This window comes from Squalius cephalus (genome assembly GCF_949319135.1).
Source record: "Squalius cephalus genome assembly, chromosome: 11".
Lineage (NCBI taxonomy): Eukaryota > Metazoa > Chordata > Actinopteri > Cypriniformes > Leuciscidae > Squalius > Squalius cephalus.
Window position 1 is genome coordinate 20383320 of NC_137132.1, and position 24798 is coordinate 20408117.

The 24798-nt window shown below is 36.0% G+C and overlaps 1 protein-coding gene across 1 annotated transcript in view; it reads left to right on the forward strand.

The window, feature by feature from the left end:
* Nucleotides 1-24798, forward strand: part of nlk2 (nemo-like kinase, type 2) — a 71351-nt gene that overhangs the window by 15535 nt on the left and 31018 nt on the right. The window contains exons 2-3 of the mRNA XM_079887033.1: nt 20588-20717; nt 20942-20997. Coding sequence (XP_079743159.1) covers nt 20588-20717; nt 20942-20997 — 186 coding nt within the window. The remainder of the gene's footprint in view (nt 1-20587; nt 20718-20941; nt 20998-24798) is intronic.

Genomic DNA, 24798 nt, shown 5'->3' on the forward strand with positions numbered 1-24798 from the left:
TGTTTTCACAGTCGAGACTCTGGTTGAAAATCTGTTTGTGTGTGGTGTGCTGTCTTTGTCACATAATGGCACACCACACACTATAGGAGCAAAACACTTAAATCTAGGATTTTTTGTCCTCATGTTTGTGGTCTATCACATTTTGAAAATCTTATAAGATGTAAAAAAATCTTTTGGTGTGTACCCAGCATAAGTTTTATACATGTAAGCAGCTTTCTCTACCGTGAACGAGATTATAATGTTATTCCCCGATGTTGATGTACAGATAAATCGTTAAATCTGGGGTAGTAGACATATTATTTCTCTCGGTTGTTTAGTTTTCTTAACTTTATATTGCAGCGCTATGCTGCAGAACTGGGGATTCCCTCAATATGTCATTCTCCAGGATTCCCTTGCGGTCAGGACACTTAAAGTAATATTTTTTACTTTGAAGTACTTTTTTTTTTTTTTTTACCATCATTTTTCAGTATTTCTACTTGTACTCAAGTAAATTTTTTCTCAAGTAGCAATACTTTTACTTAAGTACACTTTTCTAGTACTCTTTCCCCCGCTACAAATTACGTTTTTGCGGCTTTCCTCTAATCTCTCTCTCATGTGTGTTTTTGCAATATTTCATACTTTTCATTGATTTTCCAAAATGATTACACTGTAAAAAGTGCAAATAACTTTAATTTAGCTAAACATCCCAACCGGGTGTACAAAATCTCACATTCTTTCAGATCTGTTGTAAATTTATGGTACTTTTAAGTGCTGGTAAATCATCATGAAAATATTATCAGTGCATAAACTAAATAATACAGTTCAAATTTGGTGCAAGACTTAATGGTCTAAATATAGGCTTCATTTACTTCATGCATATTGCAAATATAATTTATTTTGATCTTGTGGTGAATATGACATTTCTTAATAGTTTTCAGTTTCGTCCTCTTTGGCTCTTTTTCGTTTCCTACCTCTATTTCTCTATGCTTATTAAAGTGTAAGTGTTTGTTGTGTTACTTAACCAGTGTTCCTCAGTCAAAACGGGAAACGCATGAGACTTTCAGAGAGGATGTGGCTGTGTATTGTGTCTGCTGTGGAGCAGAGGTCCAACTGCTTTAGCTTTAATACTGTGAAGACCACCTCTTCCTCAGAGAGCAGAACTGTTAATTAAAAAGCCCTCTGCTCAGACTGAACCGTTCCATTTAGAGCTCTCACCCCTGACACTTTTTGTGCTTATTTATAGCTGTCCTATTAGCTGCCCGATCTCAATTCTGCCTAAAAGCTACCTGGAGTTCTTCTGAAGCATTCTATGAGTGAGTGTTATAGATGTGGTTTGGATCTCCCTCTGTCAGATTTGAATATAGAAACAATATCCACAGACAGGATGTCTTTAAAACAGAAATTTGAATATATTTCTGGCCATCTGTCTGGTTTGTTTGCCATCCATTCAAAACAGTCTTGTGATACACACCCTAAGCAAAACCAGCCCTGTTTATGTACCCTTCAAAATTCAGACAAATGCCTTGAATGTGATTTTTATTTTATTGTTTTGGTTTGAAAGGAATTTTTTAAATGCTAGGCACTAGTAGGCAGTAAGGCTGCACAGAATTGAAAAACACTGACATTACGATATCTTGTTTTTCTGCAAAACATATTGCGATATATATATATATATATAAAAAAGGATTTTTCACTTTCAAATTACTTGGAGCGATATTTGGAAAGAATTAATCATTTGTTAGGGAGTGCATAGAAAGAAAAAAACGGGGGGGGGGGGGGGGGACTGAAAAAGCTAACCATCATTTTAGGGTTGAACGATTTGGGACAAAAATGTCAGTGTTCACACTTAAGTTTACTCATTAAAAGAACCAACAAGTAACTAGTTAAAAAAAAAATCTCTTTCCACTTGATTTTTCATAGTCCACATTCTCACTATTTTTGACCCATTCAATATGACTTTAAAATAATATGATTTTTATTGTAATTTTTTTTTTTTTTTAAATAAACACAATAAGAAATATATTGCAATAATACTATTACTGTACAGTAGAAAAGTTGAGGATTTAATAAGTAATTTATTCTATAATACAACTGTAAAATGTAAAATCTTAATTTCTTCATTTTCAAACGATAAACCATCTAGCTTGTATTTCGGACGTTTGTAAGGATATCTTTATACGTTATCTTTATTGCTCCTTTTTATCTCAAATAAACTCATACTGGCGATTTTCAATTGTCTCATTACTCTTTACATTTCACAAATATGTAGAATGTGAACAATAAGATATCATTTGCGATATATGCGAAATCATGTATGGAACCGGCTCAAGGGCATATTTTTAGCGATACAACAAAACTTATGCAACAGTGCATTATTTTAGGGATGACATCACTGCGCACACCAATTTATCAGTATAAGGCCAAATGGAAACAGGTTTGAGACAGCAAATTTTGCACAAAATATATTTTTTTACGCTTTTTCACGTTGTCAAACAGGGCAAAAACTGGATTGAAACTTGGCTAATGATACTAAAATAATACTGCTGCATGCGTGTAAATGAACATAGTGCCGCGCTTCACTCTGGAAACCAGCAGCACATATTTATTTAGATCGCATTAAGGATATTGATTTTATTTCGATATTTCATGAAGCCCTGCTAGGGAGTTTGGAAGCAACAACATGAGTGTCATCCCAGTGAGGTTTTTTGGTTACAGGCTCACACCTGTAAGCTAGCTTTAGCTTGCTACTCTGAGCTGCACTGATGACATGGAAGCGCAGGCAAACGGTTGCTTGACTCAGGCTTGAGTCAGTCAGTGTTTGCCTTAACACTCTTTCTGAGTGTGGTGGCGAGAGGCCAGGGATGCCCCCACGCTGTGTGCAGTGGGCCGCTCAAGCATGACTGTCCTCAGGGCATCACCAATGTTTTTTCCGTGATCCTCAGGCTTGTTCTAGAGTCCTAATAGCAGAGATGCTCCGGGGGAGAAAAAGATGAATATCCGGGAGTGTGATTGCAGATGGGAAATGTGGTGAGGGACTGTAGGAAGTCGGGGAATGTATGGGTGGGAGTGTCTCTTTTGTCGTAATTATCTCTTCAGCCATTTCCTCAGCACAACAAACACCACCCTGTTTTTGGCCCTGTCAGTATACAGTTTGATTAAGAGCTCTGGCTTTTCTCAAGCTACTTCTAACTGGACTGAGCGTGATTGGTTCTTTGCGAAAGCGGGAGGAAGTGGCCACGGCATCTGCCATTACTGGAGCCATCCTCAATAGGGAGAACTCCCCGGATAATAGCATCCATTTGTCTAGAGCATGTTTTGGCCTTCCTAAGTGGCTTCAAAGGGTGATTGAGAGTATTGTTGTTATCTGGACTGATTTGTTTTTTCTTCATTCCCTAAAATTAAATTAACCACAAACCTCACTTCCACACATTACTGAATTTTTAGACTACATTTAGAACTGGTATATTACATTATATATAGGTAGAGATTTATGCATAAGAAAAAAAAAACAGTTTTCTGTTGTTAGTGGTTGCCAAGGTTGTGTGTATGTGTTTTTTAAATCAGAATTTGAGATTGTTAAATGTTATTTTTACTGTTGAGAGAGTTTTGTTTGTGTTTTGGTTGTTGAGGGTTAATTTTTAAAACCACTAATAATCTATTAAATTCAAATTAAAAATGAATATCCATTTTAACGCCTAAATTCACTTAGCTTTCAAAGCATTTAAAACAGTTGTTTATTGTTTATCTGGCATAATTAGAAATAATTATCGGTTTGTTGTGTCAGTGGGTGCATCCCCAGTTAAATAATTTATAGTTTTTCCTGTCATAATAATACTGTACTATTCAAAAGTTGGGGATCATCAGAACACCAAGCCTGCATTTAGTTGATTAAAATGTTGTAAAAACAGTAATATTGCGAAATATGTTTTGTTTTAATGTATTTTACAGTCTGATTTATTCCTGTGATGGTAAAGCTGAATTTCTATCATCGTTACTCCATTCTTGTCACATGATCCTTCAGAAATCATGCTATGATAATTTGGTGCTCAAGAAACATTTCTTATTATTATCAATGTTGAAAACAGTTGTGTAATTTTTAGGATTATTTGATGAATGGAAAGTCTGAAGAACACCATTAATTTGAAATAATAATGATAAAAACATTTAATAAATGTCTTAAGTGTTACGTTTGATCAATTTAATGCACCCTTTAAATTACTTTGATATCATGATATAAGATTTTGTCACACCCTCAACTTTAACCACATCCATAAGTCTGAGTTGTGTGTAACCTGTCTTAAATACTAAACAGTTAGTGTCCGTTTTTCTGTGCGGTCAGAATTCATAGTTCCTTTGGGGCTCTTTTCCAAAAGTTAGCCTTCACAGCTAAATGGTTTGGATATAAGAACAGATATATGCTATATATGTTTTAGCCATATCCTGTTGTGAATCATCGTTTCTATTATGCTTTCAAGGTTGGGATCTGATCTAACCCAGTTAAATACTGTTTTATCAGTTTATGACTATCCTTGTACTATGTCCTGTTAGCAAAGGCTCACAAATGGGATCTGGGATTCTCTCACAGAGTGGCCCTCGATGTTGTGATAGTGAAAGAGTGTGAGCTGGCTCAAGTGTCTGGACTCTCCACCTTAGGGCGTGACTTAGGGCGTGACCCTGTGCGAGCACCGCCTCTGTTATCAGCGTTCAACACATTCTCCTTCTTCGTCATTCACTGTTGCTGCACACGCAAACACGCACCCACTCCAGAGCGTGGACAGATCTAGAAGCAGAGCCCAAGTCTTCGCTGGCACTGAGTCTAACGAGTGCTCGGGGCCTCTGTGAGGAAATTAACCGTGCAGTTTCACAGCCAAACAAGCCACAATCAGCCTCTGATGATAACTCATCTTTTAGTCTCTTTGCTTTCCCATGATGCACTAAAATGTTCCAGCAGTGCAGACTGTGCCTGGTCCCTGTATGCTTTCCCTTTTCTCTCCCAAGCTCTATTGGCAATTTGGCACAGCATGATATGCTTTCTGCTTCATTGGATCGTTGCACGCCAGACTATTTTTAATAACTGATTTATATTTGATTATTATTATTATTATTATGAATCATAATGTAAATCATAAACTGTTAGCCTATTATTAATGAAAATGTGTTATTTTATATACTTTATTATTGTTATTATATATATATATATATATAATAACAATAATATTAATAATATATTAATTTGTTTGTTAAACAAAAACATAAAAAGTATATTCACTTTATTATTTTATTTTATTTATATACTTTATTATTATTAATAACAACACTGACAGTATAACAATAATAACGTATTGTTATTTTAGTTGTTGCTAAATAATAGTAATAACAATAATAACTGGCTTTTATTATTTTAATTTAATTGTATATTTAATGTATTTTTAGTAGTATTATGACTATTATTATTGTATTGTTGATGATGATGATGATGAAATTCTGATATATTATATTTAATTTATTATTATTATTATTATTATTATTTATCAACTCTGACAATAATAATGTATTGTTATTTTAGTTGTTGCTTTCTACATAATAATAATAATGTGCTTTTATTATTTTAACTATATATTTAATTTATTAGTAATAGTAGTAGTACTATTATTATTGTTGTATTGTTTTTGATGATGATAATAATAATAATAATGAACTTTTATTATTTTAATTTATTTATATTATATAAATTATATTACAGTTTATATTATATTTAATTTATTTAATTTATTATTGTTATTATTATTATTAGTAGTAGCAGTAATAGTTGTGTATAGTAGTAGTATTAAAAGGACTCCAAAAAGAAATATCCTATTTTAAATATATATTTAAAAAATCATTTTTTTTACAAAGCCTAAAGTTAACATTCATTGATTTAAGTTCAGTATAAATAAAAGGTACCTGTTTAAGATGTATATTTGTTAAAATAACACTGGAAGTGACATGAACAAAACAGGCCTCTTGTATTCCACCATGCACTTTTCTCTGTAGTCTGTGGCTCGCTTCGCCTCCCCCCACCACCTTCTTTCAACCTGAAAATCCTCTCCAAATTACTGCTGTTGTTAGGCTACCATATGTTCGTCTCTCTGATCCTATTTGAATGGGTTTACCTGAGGGGTTGAGTGGGGTTGGGGGCAGGGTGGTGTGGAATGTGAGCGGCTGGAGGGGCAAATGCAGGACTTGCCCTCGGCCTGGCATGCTGGTGTCCCTCTCATCGTAGGCATGTGAGTCCTGCAGCACAAACACATCACAGCAGAGCCGCCGGTTACTGCAGCTTGACAGTGGCCCCTTGGATGATCCTCTGCACGCACACGCACACACACACACACACACACACACACACACACACACACACACACACACACACACACACACACACACACACACACACACACACACAGGAACCCTCAATGTATATGTAATATAGCCAGAGGGGCCTGTAATTCAGAATCTGTCTAGTTCCACTAATGGGCTCGTGAAGGTTTCAAGCTTCCGGCTGACTGGAGGAAATGTCTAGATTGCTGGAGAACAGTTCTGATGGCAAAAATAGAATAATAAGCCCATTATTATGGCAAACCATTTATGAGTCAGTTAAAGTGATAATTCGCCTAAAAATGAAAAATTGTCATATACTCACCCACTTATCGTTCCAAACCCTTCAGACTTTCTTATGTAGGACACAAAAGGAGATGTTAGGCATAATGTTCATGCTACTGTTTTTCTTACATGGAATGGAATGGAATGGAATGGGGATGAACGCTGTCCAAATGACAACTTCAAGCCTTCTGAAGCCATATGACAGCATTGAGTGAGGAAGAGAAGATCAGTTGTACTTTCATAGTGCCTTTTTGTCATTTGACCTTGAAAACATTCATCCCCATTCATTTTCATTGTATTGCAAAAGTGTCATCAATAGATGTACGCCTATTTTTAAATGTTTTGTCAGTGTACACAACAGTACAACATATCAAACAGGTTGTACTTTTCACATATAGCCTCGATTATGACTAAGGTTTATGAGCAAACTAAGGGCCAGATTTACTAAACAGCAAATTAGCATGAGAGCGCAATCTGCCAAGAGCAGCGCAAATTAGTTGAAGACATGCTTTTTTTGGCCATTAATTAATGGCGCAAATACCGATAAATCGACGAGCGCAAACCTTTGTAAATCACCTTGCATGATTCATTTAAATACACTCCTCGAACTCCTACAAATGTATATGCAATAAGGTCAGCTGCAAAATAACCCTGTCCAAGCCTAACCCAAGTAAATCCTGACAGAAGTTTTTTTTAACGCCAAAAGAAGGTTTACGCTGGAGCAAGCTGTTAGTAAATCTGGCCCTAAGATTGCATGATGGGAAAATTTCATTTCCTAGTCATGTTTTGCTAGTTTGTTGTGCTATAGCGTACAGCACATGTTATAAGCTCAGCCATTGCGCATTAAGAGCTTTGAGAGATGAAGGATAGGTGGTTAAGTCGTTCTATGTAAAACGGCTCCAGTCACACTACAGGGAGCAGCGAAAGAGCCTCACATGTAAGACTTTGTATTTAATGTCTTCAGAGAGCCACTGTGCATATGCTCACTCACTCTGCCTCCCTCCACATGAGCTTTATTTTCTTATCCTCTGGGGTGCTTTGAAGAGAGATGAAATAAAATATTTGATTCTGGTTGGAAGGAACAAAACAAATAAGTACAAGTATGGATTAGAGAAGCACTTTCATGTCTCCCTTACTGTTAATGGCTCCCCTTAAATTAATACTTCCCCAAAATTTTCCAATGGCAGCAAGCCCTCCCATTGTCTTGCTGTGTATTTCAGCTGCAAAGCTGGAGGGAACACAAAAGAGTTGCACTATAATCCATTATCTGCCATCTTCCCCTTGAGCCTCCACCGTCTCCCTCTGATCGATTCTGACAGTGCCACTGTCGTGTGGACGTGTGTGTGTGTGTTTGTCAGTCTGGGTGTGTTTTGTGTGTTCTGTCACTGACTCGCTATACTTTAGTTATCTGTTTGTCCAGCATGTTTGTAGTTTAAAATTTAGAATTTGAATTACCAGATGAGGAAATAATGCTGATTTTACAGTTTTATCATAAATTATTAGTGATACACCAATTATGGATGCATGATATATCGGTATTATATTCGTTACCGGCTGATATTTGAGTTTATGTGTGTATGCATGACAGTTTCCATGTCCTTAAAAGACAGAATGCAAGATGCTCCGCAAATGATATAAGCTACCTTTAACCACGGCATTGACTTGTTTGACGAATTTCAGCTCCGAATGAAAAATTACTCCAAGGTTCCTCACTTGAGTGTTGACATTAGTGGCTATGGGGCAAGATGTACAGAAAGCTGTTTGGCTAACTTTGGGGGACCAAAAATGACCACTTCAGATTTTGACTCAATGAGCTGCAAAATACTTGCAGCCAACCATGCTCTTATTTCATTCAAACACTCAAACAAAGTTGTGATGTTGGAGTCTCTCAGGGTCAAATATAGCTGGATATCGTCAGCATAACAATGGTAAGCCACATTATATTTTTGACAGATTAATCCCAGAGGGAGCATGTATAGAGAAAACAGAACTGGACTAAGACATGAACCTTGAGGAACCCCTGACGAAATAGGGTGGGAAGATGAAATAGAGCTTCCTAGTTCCACCGCAAAAGGTCTACCATATAAATAGGAGGAGAACCAGTATAAGGCAAGCCCCCTAATCCCACCCCACTCCTTCAAACGGTCAAGAAGAACCCCATTATCCACAGTGTCAAAAGCTGCGCTAAGATCAAGAAGCACTAAAACCTACAGACAGCAACAGATCATTTTTCACTTTGAGAAGAGCAGTTTCAGTGCTGTGTTGAGACCTAAAACCGTACTGAAATTGTTTAAAAATGCTGAAAGTTTATTAAGAACCACCTTCTCCAATAACTTAGCCAAAAAAGGCAGTTTAGAAATCGGTCGGTAGTTATTTAACACCGAAGGGTCTAGACTTGTTTTTTTCAAGAAAGGCTGCACCAAGGCATGCTTAAAATAAGATGAGACTATGTCTTCTACGAGGCTCTGATTCACAATGGACAAAATCATAGAGAGGATAACGTCAAGCGAACAATAAGATGGCTTAAGATGTTGAATAACTTCTAGCAGATAAGATAGAGAAACAGAAACAGGGGTTATTGCTGCTCTCCCTGCTCTTATCTATGCTAGGCTGCATTGCCAAGAACAGAACCATACCGCCAATCCAAACTGTATGCTAATTATCAATCGTATTTGATGATAGTGATCCTGACAGAATTAGATATATTTGCACTAGTGGCAGTGATCTAATCCACGAAAAAATTGCGAAAAGCTTCCACAAGCTTTCTCAGAATTATCAACAACAGCTGGGACAGTGTTCAGGATTGTATTTATAGCACTCTCTAATGCTCATCATCTAAACACTAATCATTTAATAACTGTAATTTTTTTTTTTAAACTTTGCATTATAATGTTGTGATGCCTTCTTAATTTATTATATGTTTGGTATTTTAATATCAGCAGTTAACTAGGATTTGCATCAACCACTTTTTAAAGGTTTTTTATTTATTTAATGTTACTATGTTTTACACATATAAATATTAAAGTCCATTGTTTTGTCAGTTAACATTTTCAAGGTCGTAGTAGATCAAATAAATTGACAACTCAAAGTTTCTTCAAGTTTCAGCATGCTGTATAATTCTTTCAAGCAAACATTTCTTTTTCTCTGCCAGTGTGTAAAATGACACTTTTAACATTTACACTTTTCAGAAAGGGCAATTCTATTCCTCAAGTTTTGTACTTCTACCATCTCAGATCCACTCATGTTTAGGTAAAAATACAAACCTGAAAACACTAGGGTATATGTTGATTAATCTAAATAGTAATTTATCAGGCAACATGGTTGAAGCCTTATATAATTTCAAGACATTTTTGCTTGCAATTTCCAATTAATTTAAAACATACTGAAGAGAACAAAAACGATTAATGAGACAAGAAAGACAGTCAGTGGTATAATTTAGTTGATTGCAGACTACACACTAACAAAACAACAGAACAAAGATGCAAATTAATCAACTGAACAGTGCTTGAAGGTTTTCAGGTGTCTGACAACAGTATCGTGTCAACTTTCAGGATTTTTTTTCCAAAAAAACAAAACGTACAATAAAACTACCTAAATAATTGCCACAGTCTCCACTGCATGATTATTGCATGATTATTTCATATAATGTTTTGCTGATTTGATGTTCAGTTTGATTGTGAAGCAGGTCTATACTTAAAATGACCTGTTTCCTGTTTGTTTTTTTGTTTTTTCTTTAAGCCTAAAGAAAAGCAGTGGAGCAGTGAGCAGTTTTCTGGTTTTCTTGTCAGTATTGTTTTTTGATAAATATAACAACACACACACACATATACACTCACCTAAAGGATTATTAGGAACACCTGTTCAATTTCTCATTAATGCAATTATCTAATCAACCAATCACATGGCAGTTGCTTCAATGCATTTAGGGGTGTGGTCCTGGTCAAGACAATCTCCTGAACTCCAAACTGAATGTCAGAATGGGAAAGAAAGGTGATTTAAGCAATTTTGAGCGTGGCATGGTTGTTGGTGCCAGATGGGCCGGTCTGAGTATTTCACAATCTGTTCAGTTACTGGGATTTTCACGCACAACCATTTCTAGGGTTTACAAAGAATGGTGTGAAAAGGGAAAAACATCCAGTATGTGGCAGTCCTGTGGGTGAAAATGCCTTGTTGATGCTAGAGGTCAGAGGAGAATGGGCCGACTGATTGAAGCTGATAGAAGAGCAACTTTGACTGAAATAACCACTTGTTACAACCGAGGTATGCAGCAAAGCATTTGTGAAGCCACAACACGCACAACCTTGAGGCGGATGGGCTACAACAGCAGAAGCCCCCCCCCCCCCCCCCCAAGACTGGAAAAATGTTGCCTGGTCTGATGAGTCTCGATTTCTGTTGAGACATTCAGATGGTAGAGTCAGAATTTGGTGTAAACAGAATGAGAACATGGTGTGGGGGATGTTTTCTTGGCAATTGGTTTTCTTAGTGCCAATTGGGCATCGTTTAAATGCCACAGCCTACCTGAGCATTGTTTCTGACCATGTCCATCCCTTTATGACCACCATGTACCCATCCTCTGATGGCTACTTCCAGCAGGATAATGCACCATGTCACAAAGCTCGAATCATTTCAAATTGGTTTCTTGAACATGACAATGAGTTCACTGTACTAAAATGGCCCCCACAGTCACCAGATCTCAACCCAATAGAGCATCTTTGGGATGTGGTGGAACGGGAGCTTCGTGCCCTGGATGTGCATCCCACAAATCTCCATCAACTGCAAGATGCTATCCTATCAATATGGGCCAACATTTCTAAAGAATGCTTTCAGCACCTTGTTGAATCAATGCCACATAGAATTAAGGCAGTTCTGAAGGCGAAAGGGGGTCAAACACAGTATTAGTATGGTGTTCCTAATAATCCTTTAGGTGAGTGTATATATATATAGTGTATATATATATAAATCTACTGCCAGCCAGCGAACGATTTGTCAAAGCCACTATCTGCATTCTATATATATATACCTTTTTTTCTATGTAATGTGTAGTGTTACTTTTTACATATATATTTAAAAAGTCTATATATATATATATATATATATATAGACTTTTTAAATATATATGTAAAAAGTAACACTACACATTACATAGAAAAAAAGGTCTATTATTTAGCATTTTCACTTCAGCACTTAATGCACAGATCATTTGACAGTATCAGATTGTTTTGTTCAGCGCAGCGTTAATCAGAATACATCCTTCATCCAGCCCACTTGACATTTTGTCGCTCTGTGAAATTGAGGCTGAAATGGGTAAATGTACTGAGAATAGCTTGTGAGTCAGTGTGTTTTTGTTGTGAGTTGTGCGTCAGTCATGGTCTGGCGGTTAGTTAACATGCTGCAGGCATGTTGAGCTGTAGTGCTCATGTAGGAAACGCAGGCTTGAATCCAGCCTGCAACATTTCTTCTTTCTCAGCTGTAAAGTGACATAAACGAACATAAACGAGGCGAATTAGGAAGTAATATTGGAAAGCTGTTACCTGCAAATAATGTATGCTTATTTTTAGAGCATTTGATTTGAGTTTGCTTCAGAAGCCTGTGAGAGAGAATAAATGATGTGACTCTTCAATAATCCCGTCTTCTCATTTCTGCTTTGATGTCACTCGCGTCGCTTCTTTTTAATATTCTTTATCTGTCACCTAAATTACCTCTTTAATCTGATTTATGTCCAGATTAGATTTGAAAAAGTGAGTCTGCTCTGTTCTATTGGGCATGCTCACATCGTTATGTCTCTAACACTTTTAATTTCCCAAATAACTGGGTCATCGACCTAAATCTACTGCCAGCCAGCGAACGATTTGTCAAAGCCACTATCTGCATTCTAAAACCCCTATTTAAATAGCAGAGGTTGAGGATTGTGGGACAGATGCACTGATGTGATGTGTGTGTGCGATCTGGTTATCACACATCTCTTGTGTGTGGGTCCTCGGCTCATACAGTTTCTTCAGCAAATCTGTTTCTCTTAGAGTCAAACTGACATTTGAAAAGCTGGCATTATATAAAGATGTTGGGTTATTCAGATTGTGTGTAATTGGGTAGTAAGTGACAGTGACATGCTATACCTCTTCTAAAACTATTTTAAACTGTTTTTCAATTATTTTTGTAATTATTGGCTATTCATTTACCAACTTTTCAATGTAAGTCTGAAATTTTACAAGGTTACAAGACATGCCCCACTATTCATCCAACTATATATATATAGAGCTCTGTAACATTGTGTCTTGTAACAGATTGCAATTCTCCCCATGGGAGTTTGACAATACAGGTCTTTATTTACTCACATTTAGAGCTAAAAGAAAGTTTTACCTCCTTTTTCAGTAAAACCAAAAGTTGTTTTGTTTGCAGTGTGAGGAAGGTGAAGTTTCACACTGGCGCTGGTGGAAGTGTCACATGAATTGTGCAGGGGACTTCAGATCGTCTGACACGATGTGCTGCTTTTTGATTCATTATGCAGGCATATGCTAATCCTTGCTAGGCTAATTCAAACACAAAGTTCAGACCCCCCCACCCGACACCTCCAGGGGACCGGCGTGTTAAAACAGTCAGCGTGCGTAACGACTCTGACGCAAACCCTGACTGACGTTCTGGTTTGAGCTCGCGCCCGCCGCTCCCCTCGACACCCCTCTCTGACAGGAAGTGTACATCAGTGGATCAGACGCTGTGTTATTTGAGGTTGAGAGGGAAGAATCTGTGCAGAAGGCTGGAAAAAAGGCCGGGCTCTGTAGATTAATTAGGAAAATCAAAGTGGCTGGGGACGGAGAGCTGTGTGGCACTGCCAAAAACCCTACAATCACTCTATCCTCCCAGGGCTCAGAATGGAAAAGCCAGATTCTCTTAGCGCTTTTCCTCTGTGACTGCAAAAAAAGGCAATGTATCATAAATCAACAATGTCTAGCTCCTCATCAAAATGTTGCCCATGAAGTATTCAGTCTGTGATTTCCTGAGTGTGTGCACAGCGTCTGTCATCTCTCAACATGTAAGAAGCAATTAAGTATTAATGCAGTTAAGTAAGTAGTTTATTGTCAAGTGACTCTGCATGTGTTTTATCCCTGCCTGCTTTTAGACCTAAGGGTTCAACATCTTGGTCCTATGGTCCAGGATGTTGACGTACTGGCCCAGTCCTATGCCTTATGACCGAGAGGATTTCAGACCAACAGATTGAACGGTCACTGTCCATTCAGTGCTACACTGTCATCTTTTCTTGCATTTGTTGACCGTGTTTTATCTTAAACATTTGGTTTTCATTTGGATTTCTGAAATTCAGTGCAGTTAAAGCTGCACTGAAATGTGAAAGTTTGTGCAGTGATCCATTAAATCTTTTTGTAATGCTTTAATTTTGGTGTTCAACAAGTATGAGATATTGTTTGTTTGTTTGTTTTTTACAATATACTATGCCGTTCAGAGTTTTGGGGGTTTTCCATGTGATCAAAGCTGAATATTCAGCATCATCAGTCTTCACTGTCACATGATCCTTTAGAAATCATTCTGATATGATGATTTGATGCTCAAGAAATATTTATCAGCATTAACAATGTTGAAATCAGTTGTGCTGATTCGATTTTTTTCAGAATTCTTTGATGAATAGAAAATTCAAAACTACAAAGAACAACGTTTTTGATCTATTTACAGCCATATTTATCCCTAATTTCACAGTCACCAGATTTGTTGCCCAAGGTTTTGATTAAGTATATATTTGATACCGAAATGCCAGAAGCTGGTATCATACCAAAACCAAAATTTTGGTGTCGACACTACAATCACCCCTTCTTAATCCTGAGTGACGGTTTAAGATCAACAACTGACTTTAACTATGTCGATTTCTGCCATAGTCAGAACGACAGTTTCAGTTCAAGTTCAAACAACTGCATTGTTTGTGGCTTGAAATGACTTCTTTACAGTAGATGACTTCTATAAAGTATGTTATTAGGAAGTCTTGAATACACAGAAAATACAGCTTTATTTTTCTGTTCACAGAGTTGTTTTGTGAGCAATTTCTGGGACTGTTCGCAGTTTGGAGTTTAAGCTTTTATTCTCACAAAGCACTGTGCAATTTACCAAACACTTAAGGACAGTTCCTTTAGTGACAGTATAAGCAAACACACAGTTTTGCTCCTCTAAATTGGTCTGCATTTGTTGTCCGTTAAATAAGCCTTTTGGAAAAAATACATCCTCTCGCCAGCGGCCTGAAACCTTGTTGGGTTTCTGAAAATACAGTTGTTGTTTTTTTAAACATGCCATTGTCCCTCAGTACCAATATGAATATGGTCGATGTTGAATTATTAACGACTGAGGTAAAATGGCTGGCCTCAGATTACAGAGTGATCGCTATAGGTTTCTCACAGTTCAGAAAGCCCAACCCAAAGAATAACACTCCAAGAGAGAGGCTTTTAATCACAAAGACATCCTTCAGCAGGAATTACCCACTTATTACGTGACTCCCGTTCCCCTGGTTAGGGGCAGATTTTCATCAGCACATTGTTGTATCCACTAACTGGTATTATATTGATACAAAACACAGCAATCTGCCTGCGATATGAATCCACATGTGTTAGCCAAGCAGAATCAATAGCCTTTGAGACTAAAACAAATCTTCAAGGAGTGAGACTCGGCTACTCAAAGTGTATTCGGCTCTTGTAGTATTCATGAGATGATCTGCTTTTTTTGGTCTCATGGATTTTTCACTGGCTTTGAGGAAAAGCAGAATTCACCTTGAGTTTGGCTTTGCACCAAAAATGCTCTTTTAGATTTTGCATTTGATGTTATTTTATTAAATTAAACAGTCTACACAATTTTTTTTTTTCCTTTCAAGTTCCTTTCAAAGTTTGGTGTTGATTTATTTATTTATTTTACACATTTTTTTGGAAAGAAGTCTCTTATGATCATCAAGGCTACATTTATTTTAACTATAGAAAAATACAGTAAGCAAGTAACATGTGATGGCAAAGCTGAATTTTCAGCATCATTACTCCAGTCTTCACATGTAACATGATTATTCAGAAATCATTCTAATATGCTGATTTACTGCTCAAGAAACATTATATATTTTCATCAATGTTGAAAACTGTTGTGTTGCTTAATATTTCCACCATTCTTTAAGGAGTAGAAAGTGAATATCATTTTTTTCTGGGCACAGTTATTTATTTAACAATATCTTTATTATCTTTAATTAGTGATAAATGATTAACAGATAATTTATGAACAGTCAAATATATATGATTATATATACGGTACCTGTCAAAGGCTGCGTTTATTTAATCAAAAATACAGTAACAACAGTAATATATATGTATATATATATTGCTTTCATAACCATGACATTTATATGTATTTAACTTTTTTATTATTAAATAATGCTCTTTAAATGTTATATAAATGTAATGGCTTTTATCGGTGATAGTTATTATAAAGGGATGATGATACATCTTGTGTGAGGAGCTCTTAAACCACCTCACATTTTTTACTGGTGATATCTGTATACCATCATTTATGTTAAAGTGAAGGCTTTGCTCATGAAAATAATTATAGTACATAATGTTTGCCCATAGGCTTAACTTACTGAAAGACATGTTATGTGTACACTAATTGCATGGCATGGCTAATTTTTGCATTCAAAAACAGACAGCGTGCAATGAAATGGAACAAAACACAACAATCCCGAAAGGTAATTAAAACGTTGAATTATTTTGAACTTAAAGGGATAGTTCACCTAAAAATGGAAATTTTGTCATCATTTACTCACCCTCAAGTTGTTCCGATCCTGTCTTAATTTCTTCCTTCTGCTGAACACAAAAGAAAATATTTTGAAGAAAATGGTTAACCAATTAGTTGCTGGCCCCCACTGACTTCCATAGTAGGAAAGAAAATACTATGGAAGTCAATGGGGTCCATCAACTGTTTGGTTACCATCATTCTTCAAAATATCTTATTTTGTGTTCAGCAGAAGAAAGAAATGAATACAGGTTTGGAACAACCTCTAGCTTACTTTTTAGAACGTCAAACAAGATGTTAAAAGGAGCCTTTTTTTCCTGAGGACATGTTCATGTGCCCTTAGAGAGAGAAAAACCATGTTTGAAGTACATGTATAATATTTTTCCCTTTCAGAAAGGCTTTTCATCTTTGAATAGCCACTGATTAAAAGTGGATGGGGAGAGAGAGTGAGAAAGAGATGGAGCGATAGATAGAGAGTGAGAGTGCGGCATATCTTTCTATTTTAGACGTTTTGCTCCGTTATCTCCAGGAAGTAGGTCCTGTGTGTGAGTCCTGAAGAGCGTTCCGGGATCTCGGGTCCATGCGTCAGTCGGGCTCACGTGGCCTCGTGCTGTAGTTTTCTTTGGCACCTGGAGACGGTTCAGGGAGGGATTTTGCGGCAAGGCTGCTGACACAACTTTAATGAGTTAAATTAGACGACTCCCCCCTCATGCACGTCTGTGAAATTAAGCCTAGAAAGACACAAAAGATAACAGAACTAATATCAGGTTTTAGCCCAATAAGGCAACTAATTTACATAACAAATATGATTCATATTTATTTTTAGCACCATATTTTTATATGCAAAACTTTGAATCTGAAGTGTTTCCACTAGCATCACCAAACTGAATTGGAGAAATGATTGTTTTCAAACAGTTTTTAAACACTCGCCAATCTGACCCCATTGGTCAGACGTACAGATAGTCCCGCCCCTAAACCCACACTATTGGTCGAGTCAGTGTTGCTGTGACAGGCTGGTCAGGATGTGCAAACAAACTCAATCCTTGTTAGCCCTAGTAACTTCCTGTGCAAATGTTTCTGTTGCATTATCAGTCACATACAGTTCTATTGTGTGTATATCTATACTAAGTCTGTCTTTCTTTATTGCTCTATTTTACAAGAAACTTGTCTTCATCTCATGCCTCCTGCTTTAGCGTTTGTTTTGATACTGAGGAGAGATGACAGTGCTGTAGCGATTGCCTTTTTATCAAAGAAACATCTCTCTCCCTCTCTCTCTCTCTCTCTCTCTCTCTGTCTCTCTCTCTCTCTCTCTCTCCCTCTCCTCCCCCTCTCCCTCGTGCTGTTGTCTAATCCAGCTTGTGAATCACATGCCGTGACCAGGCGCGTGTGTTCGAGAGTGTTTGTGTGTGTCATTGTGCCGACCCAAGAGACTCCGTTAATCGTTCATTTTACCGATCAATGTTTCTTCATACCCTGAATAAACACCTCATTTGTTTTTGTTCCCTAATATACCTGTTATAAATCTGTTCCATTTTGTCTTACTTTTCCCCCATATTGTTTCAATAATTGTATCAAGCACATTGTGTGATATTGTTTGAAAATATTGGGATTATATATACATTAATAAATAATATATTTTGCAAGGATGTATTACATTTGATTAAAAGTGACATTGAAGACATTTCTATTTCAAATAAATGCTGATTTTTTAACTTTCTATTCATCAAAGAATCCAAAAAATATATAAAATCACAGTTTCCACAAAAAAAAGGAGCAGCACACCTTAGCAGTAACATTAACTGTGCCCAGAAAAATGCAATACACTTATTAATCATTAAAGAATGGTGGAAAAATGTATCAGGTTTTCCACAGAAATATTGGATAATGGATAATTTCTTGAGCAGCAAATCATCATATCAGAATGATTTCTGAAGGATCAAGTTTTTACTGTGTTTTTGATCAAATAAAAGAGCCTTGGCTATAAGAGACTATTTGGATAAGAGATTATTGGTACTTTTAATAAGCATGTTTTTCACTGTAAAACCTTTAAGACCTGTCGCCATTTTCTCCCCCTTCATTGTGATCCAAAAAACTTCCTCTCTTATGGAACACATAAGAAGATATTTTGAAGAATGTTTCCCATACAATCAAAGTTAATGACTTTGGTTTTTCTATGGACAAAATGTAAATATTTTTTTTTAAATATCTTCTTTTAAATCTGTTATTATCGGGATTACATGAAACTGTGGTATGTTTCCGTGAGCATGAATTGTTTTTCAGTCAGAATGTTCCATTCTGTTTCAGGTGAGGTGTACAGGGACACACTTACTTGTGTACAGTGATCACACCTCTGAGGTTTATGAGCCACATTTGAGACAATTATTATAAGACAAAAACAGCTATTAATATGTATAACGCCCCTAAGCATTTTATGTTGTGAAAAGCCTATACTGTACATACATTTTATGACACGTCTATGTATTGGTTTGAGACTAATATGTATTGGTTTGAGACTTAATGTGCACTTTGTAGTTTGCATAAATATACACAAGATGCATTTCAGAATCATTAACATAATATTTCCCTCTTGAAATGATATAGTCAATGCATAAAAATGAGCAGGCATGGTTGCACAGTGGTTGAAATGACTCTGTATGCCGAGGAAAGGATAGTTGCATTTGTGTAATGTGTTTAACATTGCTGTGGAAAATGTGTTACTGTTCAGGGAAGAAGGAGAGGCACTTATAGCAATTGGCATCTCTCAGTAAGGTCACATCAAGCTGCTCATAGCAGAGTGACGACAAAAGATGTTCACAAACATTCAAGGCCATTACTGAGGGCCCTTCAGCACTTGCCTTTTTATCAACAAATCATCTCTCGCTTGCTCTCGTCTTCTTTTTGTGTCAAAATTCAACAAAATATATGATTCAATTGCAGAATTGTTGTGGGCGATATATCAGATATTCACACTGTACTTGCAAAGATTTTGCTGACAAAAAATACAATTAATCAACAGTATGAGTATCTATTATTTCAATGCACGTCTTATTTGTGCATGTAGAAATGTATCGTGACTCCTTTTATCGTGACTTCCAAGTATTGGCATTAGATTTCATAGATTCAATTCATTTTTATGAATCACTTCAAACTGTCCATTTCAGCGAACTGATTCAAAACAATGAATTCATGTCACCAACAATGTAAAAAAAATTAGATTAATTGTTTTGTATTACTATATATTGTGTTATTGGTGAAACTGGTCACATTTTCTTGCTTTCGATCATTTGAGTATAAAAATCAGTGTGGAAAACGAGCCTGTATTATATTTTAAAAATATTGTTTTACTTTATTTTACTTCTTGTATTAAACATTTTGAATGATGTTTACAAACTTATATATGTATATATATATATATATATATACTAGGGCTGTCAAACGATTAATCGCATCCAAAATAAAAGTTTGTTTTTACATAATATATGTGTGTGTACGGTGTATAATTATTTTCTATATATAAATACACACACATGCATGTATATATAAATATTTGCATGTATATACTGTGTATATATATTTATATTATATATAATTTATATTATATATAAATATTTTATATATAAATAACACATTTTTCTTAAATATATATGCATGTGTGTGTATTTATATATAGAAAATAATTATACTCCATACACACACATATATTATGTAAACACAAACTTTTATTTTGGATGCGATTAATCGAGATTAATCATTTGACAGCCCTAATATATACACTACCGTTCAAAAGTTTAGGGTCAGAAATATTTTAAGAAATGAATACTATAATCTGCAACAATGTGACAGTAAATACACAGTAAATACATGTGACAAAAAATTGACTGTAAATACATTTTATATTTAGAAAGCTTTATATTTCAAATAAATGCTGTTCTTTTGAACTTTCTATTCATCAAAGAATCCTGAAAAAATGTATCACAGTTTGCACAGAAATATTAAATTACATTTAAAAAAAAAAAAAAAAAAAAAAACATTCTTTTAATTTGTAATAATATTTCGCAATATTACTGTTTTTACTGTATTTTTGATCAAATGAATGCAGCCTTGGTGAGCATAATGGATTAACACACTACCGAAAAAGTATGTAGACATACGTTTTGGCTATATCGCCCAACCTAATCACTTATTTCTCATCTTTTGCTTTTCTCCTCAGGTCGGTGACAGACCCCAGAGATGGCAAACGTGTGGCCCTCAAAAAGATGCCCAATGTCTTCCAAAACCTCGTCTCCTGCAAGAGGGTTTTCCGCGAACTGAAGATGCTTTGTTTCTTCAAGCACGACAATGTAAGCTCTCTAATGTTTCTTTTTTTTTAATCAGTTAGTGTTACCTAACTCTCGCCATCTACGTGCCGTCCCCATGGTGCCATTAGCGTGAGCCTGGCTAGCTCTCGCTGTCCCTGGGCTGCTAGTGCCTGGGAAACGAATGTCATGTGAAGGCTGGTGTCAGTGCCCACGTTCTCTGGCGTCAAAGCTGACCTCTGGCGCGCTCTGTCTTTGTTTCTCCACAGGTGCTGTCAGCTCTGGATATTCTACAGCCTCCACACATCGACTACTTTGAGGAAATGTATCCTAAACAGAAAGCTACTTTACCAGCTGCTGATTATGATTATGGTCCAACCAGTTTGGATTCCAAAGAATTCCAAAGAGTAAAAAGTTCGGCTGATACAATAATTGTTTTGGATCGAATCCGGTTTCCCCCTAAATATAACTATTGTAATATTTATCTGTAAAATAATGAAAAAAAGTATATATATATATATAATGGTGTTTTGCAGTACAACTGTAAAATTCCAACACTAATATTTATGGCTGCCTTAATTTGTAAACATTAAACTATCAAGCTTTTGTTTTGAGAACTTAAAGGGATAGTTCACCCAAAAATGAAAATTCTGCCATAATTTACTCACCCTCAAGTTTCAAACCATAGAATAGTTGTTTTTTTCATATTATGGAAGTCAATGGGGTCCATCAACTGTTTGGTTACCCATATTCTTCAAAATCGTATCTTTTGTGTTCAGCAGAAGAAAGAAATGCAAGGTTTGGAACAACTTGAGTGTGAGTAAATGATGAGAGAACTTTCATTTTTGGGTGAACTATCCCTTTAAGCTTCTCTTTTGTTGACAACAGACGTATTATAATCGCTTCTCATGCAGAGATGAGTTCATGTGGAGCTGCATTTACTGAGAACCAAGCCGCTCTTAGACACTAAAAACACTGGATCATGAGCTGCTTGTGTGTAAAAGAGCACAGTGCTGCGATTCACTCAGAATCAAAAAGTTGCTTTGATTTATTTAATTCAATCACGGCATTTGCGATTTAGTTATCACACTAAACCATATCACAATTTTGGTTTTATTTCAATTAATCATGCAGGCTTATTTCTTTGTTTACCTGTTTTTTTTTCCAGAATCCTCAAGCTTTCTGTTTATTTACAGATTTAAATGGCATTTTAAATCACAGATTTTCCTTGTGGTTTTTAGACCTTGAAAGCTTAGAGCTTGAAAACAATTTAAAAATTGTAAGTAGCTGAATGAAACAATAGCCTGTAGATTTACAGAGCTCTGGTGTGGAAAGGGCATCTGACGTCTTATTTTAAAGTCTTAAATCGCGCATATGCTTTTTTTGTGCCTTTTGTGGTTGCTAAAGTGGGATCAAGCTGAACGTTATGTTTAGAGAGGTGATGGCTTGCCTCACGCTGTGCTTGAGTGTTTTTGATGGCAAGAGATCCAGTGTACTTATGAGAATTAGTGTTCCATTTACATTATAGACAAAACAGGTCTGATTATTCTCCTCGTTCTTTCCTTTGCCTAATGGGTTTGTTCTAGTGGAATATGGATGAAGTTTCATTTGGATTTCAGAAAAAGCTGACATGTTATTTTTAAGGCCTTTTTTTTTCTTCCTAACCCGCACTCTGATATTTCCTAGATGTGGTCTGCAGGACGCTAAAGGCAACCCCAGCTTCTTAATTTGGTATATAATTTAATAAGTGGAATTACACGCTTTCCCTGTTTAGCGCTCTTGCCCAGTCACCCGATACGCACTCTGTAAGCCACTTTTCTGAGAGTTTTTTTTTTTTTCTTTCAAATACCAAGAGGCTTTCTATGATTTGAGCTGGAGAGTCTTCCTCTTAAATTAGCTGGATTTTTAGCTTTTCAAAATCAGGAACAAAAAAGGCTTTTGTGTTAATTTGCTTGGAGATTTATCCTGCGCTTTTGTATTTTTAGATGTTTCTCATGCAGCGTGACCGCTGGCTGTGGTCTGGATTGGGCTTCGTTTCACAGTGTTTGGAATCATCTAAAAGACATATAACGTTACTAAATAATGCCGTGTGTGTGTAAATCCACTAAAGATTGGATGAACACGCCAAGCAACATACATTTTAAGCTCTCTACAATGATAGATTTTTTTGGCTTTAAAAGTGCTTTGAGATGTAATGCACATTCAATCATATTGCATGCTTGCATTTCTCCATTTTGGCTCCAGGATTAAGGGGGACATATCGTGGGAAACAGGATTTTCCTTGCTTTTTTTAAATAAAAGAGTTTAATGTTATGCAAAAATGACATGAAATGAAGATATTAACATATGGTTGGCAACATGAGTGTAATTGTAAACTACACCAGTACACAGAGGTTAGCCAATCATAATAAGTGGTCATTTACATACTGAAATGCAAATGGTGTTTCATTTTAAGGCTCAGGTAGAGAAGGGAAAAAGATCACATATAATTTAAGACCCAGTGTTTTTATATACAGTGTTGTAATATGGCTATAGTTATTTTACTTAATTGAAATAAAGCTGAAACAATATAAAGTATAAATATTAGAAATTACAAAAGCACAATGAAAATATATGAAAAATTAAACTTAAATGAAAGCTGAAAATATAAAAAATATCACATTATAAATATTAATATTCAAAATATTAATTATTAGTATAATTAGAGATACACCGATTGCAATTAATTGAAATAAACACAGCTTTAAGTTTTTCAGGTCGGTATACAGTATATTCAGGTAAGAAATTCTACAGAAATTAAAGTAATCAAATGTAAAATAACACTGGATAGATTTTACTGTAAAAATGAAATACAGATCAATGCTTACAATTAGTTACACAAGTTATTCAGTCAAGAGTATAGACAGAGAGTGAATTTCTTTGTCTTTTGTTCTTTTATTAACGTGACAGACAGCAGCAGGTTTATTAGGCTGCTGTCACTTTAAGAGCTTATGCACGGATCCAATATACTGTTACATAACATGCATTATCTCTGCGCTATTTACTTTCCAAAATTGACTGTTTAACTGAATACTCGCCAAGACGGGCATTCTGACATAATTTTGTGTGTATTTAACCATTTAAGGGCATTTAAGGCTTATGTAGGCTCCACTTACCCCTTATTTACATGCGGAAAATCAGCTGATTCCGGTCCCTGGCCAGTCGATTGGTGCATCTCTAAGTATAATAGTATATAAATAATACTAAAATAAAACTTGACCAGGCCCACAAGGAGTCTGACTGTGCACACAAAGTTTGAATGCTCGTCGTAAACTCAGATCTACAAGTTTCTTGGCTTTTTGCACATTCCATAAATTTTACCCCCAAAATCAGTGCAGAAAATTTGGCAGTTGTGCAAGAAATAAAATGATTTTTAAAAAAAGTGCAATATGTCCCCTTTTAAGTCATAAAAAGGGAGAAGCTGTGTCTCTGAAAATGTTTCGGTTTGTAAAATTATCTTCATCCTTTCCATTCTTCTACAGAAGCAGCATAATAAGAGATTGTGAATACTTATAAACACACACACACACACACACAGGTGCAGAGGAACATTCATATTCTGTGTGATAGGCTAATATTCCCCCTCAGTGCCACTATCTTTGTTCTGCTTAACGTATTTATTTACTCAACGGATTAAACAAAAAATCATATCCTTCTGCTTTCGCACAGCACAGTAGAACCTTTGTGCGCTCATTTGAATGGATTAAGAAACAAAACATCAATGCGGTCGGCTCCTTAGTGTCGTGAGTCGTATATTCGAAAACCGCTCGGTTAGACATGCAAAAATGTGTGATCCTTAACATGTACATGTACCATTCACACACAAATTGAATAAAAAAAATAAAAAAACATGTTCCAGAGCCTGGGGTTCTGGCTGGCCCTCAGCAGACCTGTTTGGAAAGGTTATTTCATACAACACTGCCACTGTGTATTCCAGGCTAATTATATCTTTTGCTGAATGGTGTCTTTCTGAGTGACTGATGTGTGAATTGTGCTCGATGCTCCTTGTCATAATGGCTGTTATTTCTTCATCTGACTGCTTGACTGCAGTTTCATATACGCTGCATTTTACCAGACGCCTGCGGTG